The 7,039-nt window shown below is 43.3% G+C and overlaps 1 protein-coding gene across 1 annotated transcript in view; it reads left to right on the top strand.

Annotated features, from left to right (window-relative positions):
* Positions 1–1,780: 1,780 nt before the first annotated feature.
* The window catches only part of SEC11A (SEC11 homolog A, signal peptidase complex subunit), a 33,151-nt gene continuing 27,892 nt past the window's right edge, over positions 1,781–7,039 (top strand). The window contains exon 1 of the mRNA XM_019983696.2: positions 1,781–2,004. Within this exon, the coding sequence (XP_019839255.1) occupies positions 1,954–2,004 (51 nt within the window). The 5' untranslated portion in view covers positions 1,781–1,953. The remainder of the gene's footprint in view (positions 2,005–7,039) is intronic.

Genomic DNA, 7,039 nt, shown 5'->3' with positions numbered 1-7,039 from the left:
AAAGTGAAGAGGAACTCAAAAGCCTCTTGATGAAAGTGAAAGTGGAGAGTGAAAAAGTTGGCTTACAGCTCAACATTCAGAAAACTAAGATCATGGCATCTGGTCCCATCACTTCATGGGAAATAGATGGGGCAACAGTGGAAACAGTGTCAGACATTATTTTTTTGTGCTCCAAAATCACTGCAGATGGTGACTGCAGCCATGAAATTAAGATGCTTACTCCTTGGAAGCAAAGTTATGACCAACCTAGATAGCATATTCAAAAGCAGAAACATTACTTTGTCAACAAAGGTCCGTCTAGTCAAGGCTATGGTTTTTCCAGTGGTAATGTATGGATGTGAGAGTTGGACGGTGAAGAAAGCTGAGCGCCAAAGAACTGATGTTTTTGAACTGTGGTGTTGGAGAAGACTCTTGAGAGTCCCTTGGACTGCAAGGAGATCCAACCAGTCCATTCCTAAGGAGATTAGTCCTAGGTGCTCATTGGAAGGTCTGATGCTAAAGCTGAAACTCCAATACTTTGGCCACCTCATGTGAAGACTTGAGTCACTGGAAAAGACCCTGATGATGGGAGGGATTGGGGGCAGGAGAAGAAGGGGACGACAGAGGATGAGATGGGTGGATGATATCACCAACTCGATGGACATGAGTCTGAGTGAACTCCGAGAGTTGGTGATGGACAGGGAGGCCTGGTGTGCTGTGATTCATGGGTTCGCAAAGTGTGGGACACGACTTAGTGACTGAACTGAACTGAACTCAATTGAGAGTTGTATAACTATCACCACAATCAATTTTAGAACATTTTCAACACCTCCCCCCCAAAAGAAACCCCATACCCACTAGCATCACCTCCCACTTTACCTAACCCTCCCAGCCCTCTGCAGCCACTGCTTTTTGTCTTTATGGATTTGGCTATTCCGGACATTTTACATAAAATTCATGGTCGTTGGTGATTGGCTTCTTTCATTAACAACCAATGTTTTCAGAATCTAATATTTTTAAAGGTTCATCTGTGTCACAATATTTCTGTTTCTAAATAATATTAAATTGTATGGATATACCATATTTTGTTCATCCCTTTATAAGTTGATGAATCCATCCGTCATCCATTAGGTGCTCAGTCGTGTCTGACTCTTTGGGACCCCGTAGACTGTAGCCCGCCAGGGTCCTCTGTCCATGGGATTCTCTAAGCAACACTGGAGTGGGCAGCCATTCTTTTCTCCAGGGGATTTTCCTGACCCAGGCATCAAACCCAGGTATCCGCATTGCAGGCAGATTCTTTACCATCTGAGCTACCAGGGAAGCCCCATGGTTTGGCAGTTTTCTCTTCTTGTTTCCCTCTCACTTCTGGGTTTGGTTGTTTTTAATCCTATCAGATTTTCTCTGCAACTAAGAGCTTCTTAACTCCTGAAAGCTTCAGGCAGTGCTCTGCAAGTCACAGCCTCCGCCCTAACCCAAGAGCACTTATGGAAATACCTCAGTCGTCAGTTTCCCGTAGCTCAGGACAAGTCCAGCGCCACACCCAGACTCGCGGCCCGGGCTTGAACTGAGGCGGGCCACTCAGGGGCCGTTTCTGCCCGCGGAGACACGGTTCCCTATTGGCCAGGCGTGCGCTAGGTCCCGCCTTCCGGAGGTTGCAAAGTGGTCTCCTATCTAACCCTGAGCGGCCACCTCAGTGTGGGGCCGCGAGGATGAGCGCGGGAAGTGGGCTTCAGCAGACGAGCTCCAGGAGGTTCGAGAGCCTCCTTCAGCGAGGCCAGGCCAGGAGGCTGGTCGGGAATCCCTTTGTCCCCTCGTCGCGCTGAGGGGGCGGGGCCGCGCCGGTTCCACCCCGGAAGCGGAAGCGCGGGCACCGCGGGGTCCTGTCCAGTGTGCGCTTGGCTCGTGCGCCAGCCGTTCCTCCCGCCGGTCACATCGCGCCCTCTCTTCTTCCCGTGTCCCCTCGCCGGCCCCGCCATGCTGTCTCTAGATTTTTTGGACGATGTGCGGCGGATGAACAAGCGGCAGGTGAGCTTGGCCGCCCACCGTTCCCCTTGTACCTTCCACTGTTGCCCCGCGGACCTCTGGGCCCCAGTGTGAGGGCCTGAGCGGGTCTGACGCCTGGACTCTTCCATCTCTTTGTGGATTCTGTGTTCAGAGATAGCTTTATCCACTCGCTGTTTTAGCCCTTGGCTGAGACTGGGCCTTCTCCGGGCGGAGCGGGAAGCCTGATCGTCACGTTCCATTGCCCATAATGAGACAGGGAAGCAAGTGCAAACCGTAGGGCTCTTTGTAAGTGGGAGTTGGGGTTGCTTATTGTGTTAGACTGGATAAGGCGGCAAACTTCAATCGCAGTGACTTCCGATGGATTCCGGCAACTGGGTTTAGTAGTGCACTGCTTCTCTGGCTTCTGGGATGCTCGGGGAGACGGTTATAGGCCTCACAAAAGCCATTCTACGTTGAGCCCGTTGTACAGCTGGGCCCCAGCGGTCTGTACTGACTTCCTGGAACCACCTTCGAGGTCAGAGTTGAAACAGTTACTCTGCTTGCCCTCGAGTCCACTTTAGCGTTAAGGTGTACCTCAGAATATTAGTGGTACAGGGATCTTGAAACTTACATTTCCTGATTTTTGTCCTTAAACCTTATTCCATCCTGAACTTAGAGATCATATTCCGGATACTACTGTTGCAATTATTTGTTGTTGTTGTTTAGTCGTTTCTGTCGTGTCCGACTCTTTTGCGACCCCATGGACAGTAGCCCGCCAGGCTCCTCTGTCCATGGGGTTTCCCAGGCAAGAATACTGGAGTGGGTTGCCATTTCCTTCTCCAGGATATCTTCTCGGATCAGAGATGGAACCCGTGTCTCCTGCAGTGGCAGGCAGATTCTTTACCACTGAGACACCTGGGAAGCCCTGTAATTATTTAGTCATTGGAAAAAGTTGCTTCTTTTTGTCTTCGAGGTCAGTAGTGTCTGCAGAGCCTAGTTTTGCTTGCCTCGGACCTTTTTACAGTAGTTTGCTGTTAAGAAGGATCCTGATGTCACTATTAAAGGTTTTTCTCTTGGACTTCTATTTTGCAGTTTATAATTACCATTTAGGGAAGAAAATATGCACCCTCCCCTTATTCCCCTTCAGACCTCAGCTACCTCAGTGTTACCTCCTCTTAGACATGTTTCCTGCTTCCTTCAGTCATAATTGGTCTTTCCTTTTCAAATTGCACGACGTTTATGACTTTATAACATTTAAAATTCTCACTTGAATAGTGTTTTTTCATCCATATCTGAATTTCTAGGTGCCACAGACATTTCTCTGGAGAAATTCTTATTTGGGGCCTCTATTGTTCCCTATGCTAGGTTCAGTGAGAAAAATGCAAAGATAAGTAAGACAGACTCTGACCTTCAAGGAGCATCAATATGTAGAAAATGACTAAGGCAGAACAGTAACTATTTTGAGCTCTTGCTATATGTGGAGTGCATTATATACCTGTGAGGTAGGTCATTTTATGCCCATTATACAGGTGAAGAAAATGAGCAGCCTACCAGAGATTGTTAGGAGGGGAGGGAAGGATTGGATTGCATGGGGATGGGGTGAGGAAAAGTTAGAAATGAAGTTTTACTTGCACAGAGTATCTGAGGAAAAAATTGATGGTGATTATAGGTACTGAGGGGTTTCCCTGGTGGCTCAGCGGTAAAGAATCTGCTTGCAGTGCAGGAGACTAGGGTTCAGTCCCTGGGTTGGGCAGATCCCCTGGAGGAGGGCATGCCTACCCACTCCAGTGTTCTTGCTTGGAGAATCCCATGGGCAGAGAAGCCTGATGGGCTACACAGTCCATACAGTCGCAAAGAGTTGAACTCCACTCAAGTGACTGAGTATGCATGCATGCATACGTACTGAGAGCTTACTAGATAAAAAGAGGGAAACTAGAAGTTTCATCAAATGTTTGATTAATTTGAGTTGTAATTATTTTTTAACAGAGGAATACTTTAATATAGTAAACTCCATCCATTTAAAGTGTTATCAGCTGAGGGAATCCCCTGACAGTCCAGTGGTTAGGACTCGTCATTATCACTGCTGATGGCCCGGGATCCATCCCTGGTCTGGAAATAAGATTTCAGAAGCCGCCCGGCAAGGCCAGAAAAAAAAAATGTATCAGTTGATAAGTTTCTACAGTTATATACATACATTACAGTAAAGATATAGAACATTTCTATCACCCACGAGATCCCTTGTAGTTCATCTCTCTAACACTTGGAAACCACTGATTTGCTTTTTGTCAGTATCAATGGGTTTGTTTTATAGAAGTGGAACCAGAGTATGTATTCTTTTGAGCTTTGAGTTTTAATTGATTTTTAACTTGTGTGTGCTAAATCACTTCAGTCATGTCCAACTCTCTTCATCCCTATGAACTGTAGCCCTCCAGGCCCCCCTGTGTGTTCACTGTATGTAATTTTTTTTCTGTCTGCTTCACAATTTTCAGAATTAAAGTGTTTCACTACCTGCATGGCATCCAATAAGCTGTTGCCAGATTAATGTCTTCTCTCCTGTCCTCAAACTTCAGTAGATTCTATTGTAAGTTAAAGTCCCAAGCCCCTTAGAATGGCATTTGCAATAAGTCCTAGTCATTTTACAGTCTGCCCTTTCTCTCTCTCTCTCTCATGTAAACTGGGGTTTAATTTTCCTGCCTATTTCATTTCACTGTGTGTATGAACATGGTTCTATTCAAACTTTGTGTACTTAACTGTCTTGAGAACTCCCCTTGTATTATTTCTGAGTCTTTGTGTACTGCCCTAGACTATTCAGTTCAGTCACCCAGTCGTGTCCGACTCTTTGCGACCCCATGAATCGCAGCACTCCAGGCCTCCCTGTCCATCACCAACTCCTGGAGTCTACCCAGACCCATGTCCATCCAGTCGGTGATGCCATCCAGCCATCTCATCCTCTGTCGTCCCCTTCTCCTCCGGCCTCAAATCCTTTCCAGCAGTAGGGTCTTTTCCAATGAGTCAACTCTTCGCATGAGGTGGCCAAAGTACTGGAGTTTCAGCTTCAGCATCAGACCTTCCAATGAACACCCAGGACTGATCTCCTTTAGGATGGATTGGCTAGATCTCCTTGCAGTCCAAGGGACTCTCAAGAGTCTTCTTCAGTACCATAGTTCAAAAGCATCAGTTCTTCGGCTCTCAGCTTTCTTCACTGTCCAACTCTCACATTCATACATGACTACTGGAAAAACCATAGCCTTGACTAGATGGACCTTTGTTGGCAAAGTAATGTCTTTGCTTTTAAATATGCTATCCAGGTTGGTCATAACTTTCCTTCCAAGGAATAAGGATCACCTAGAATATTAGGTGATCTCTAGAGCCCTTTTATGTACTATTTATGTTATGTACTATTTTATTTGTCTTCTCCCCTTTACATTGTGGCTCTTTTACTGTAATATCAGAGCACAGCTTTTCTGTGGCTTTCCTTAATCCACAAGCCTTGATTTGTAGTTTGCCCATTTCTTTGGTGTAAATACTTCCACTATGGCCAATTTCAAGCTACTGGCATGACATCACTGAATATTGAATTAGGAAGAAATGTAGTAGGATGCAACTATAATTTCCACCTTATAAATAAAATTTAAAAAATAATCTCAAGAACATAGATAATAGTAAAATGTAATAAAATAATTAGAAACTGATGAATTTAGATTATTTGTTAACTTTGTTTTTAAAGTAATTGTACTAATTTTTATAACACTGTGTTTAACAATCAGCTTGCGAGATTCCTCAGAATTTAGCAAGTTGGTTCCATCACTCCTCTGGTTGTAGGTTAATTTCTTAATGCCCATTGAGATAGCCTTTGTGTGCAGAAAAGCCTGTTTAGAATTCTTGTATTTTTTAAAAAACCTCAATTTATAACGGCTAAAATTTAAAAACTAAGTTCTTAAATCTTTTAGAATCAGTTTTCAAATCTTATCCCATTGAAAGTCTAGCAGCTTTTTTTTTTGGCACACCACGAGGCCCGTGGGATCTTAGTTTCCCGACCAGGTATTGAACCTGGGCACTTGGCAGTGAGATCACAGGGCCCTGACCACTGGGCTTCCAGGGACTTCCCAGGTCTAGCAAATTTTAAGAATCACTTTTAAGGGCCTTTGAATATTTAGGCTAATTTGTAAACAGACATCTTAAAAACATTACATTTGATTTATAAATTTAAAGAATTTCCTTTTTAAGAAGGTTTGTTGAATAATCAACCTTCTTAAAAAGGAAATTCTTTAAATTTGAATGTAATATATAAATAGTAAGCTTTCTGATTAAAAAATAAATCTATAACAATTGTACATTTTGAATTAAAATTGCAAACCTGACCTACTTTAATAGGTCAGATTCTCTTTAAATGTTACAAAAACTTAAGATTCCAAATATGCAGAGTCCTTAACATAAGAGTATTAACACTACATAATTTCCTTTAAGCATTTCTGTGCTTAATTGTAAATTTTCCTGGAGTGAAAAGATGATTATTTGCTAAATAAGTATGTTATGCCAAATTTTTATATTACTTTTATCTGTAATTCTCTATTTGCTATGAATTTTTGTTTTTGTTTTTGCTGATAATTCTTAATGACCAGAGGACTTTGGTCAGCCTGATTGGATCCATGTTTGAACCCTGATGGACTAGTCTGACTGTCACAGAATTTCCTTTTAGTGTCTTCTTAGGTCTTTTCCTTTACTTGATTGAACTTGGCATTTCTTTGGATTTTAATTATCTGTATGTTTTCGTACCAAAATCTGAAGACTTTAAGACTTGGCACAATCCTTTCTTTTGTTGTCTTTCTTTAAAAGAAAAAATATTTTGGCCGTGCCCATGAAGCACGTGGGATCTTTGACCAGGAGTTGAACCCCTGCCCCCTGCAGTGGAAGGGCAGAATCTTAACCACAGGACCACCAGGGAAGTCCCTCTTTTTATATCTATCTTTTAGGATCACTTAACTCTTAATGGCTACTGTAGTGATTTCTGATTGAATTGCAGATATTTTTGGTAACTTTTTCTTTTTAATAAATTGGCCCTCTAGTGAAGCACACA

This window comes from Bos indicus, chromosome 21 (genome assembly GCF_029378745.1).
Source record: "Bos indicus isolate NIAB-ARS_2022 breed Sahiwal x Tharparkar chromosome 21, NIAB-ARS_B.indTharparkar_mat_pri_1.0, whole genome shotgun sequence".
Taxonomy (NCBI): Eukaryota; Metazoa; Chordata; class Mammalia; order Artiodactyla; family Bovidae; genus Bos; species Bos indicus.
This window is presented reverse-complemented; position numbering and strand designations above follow the sequence as displayed.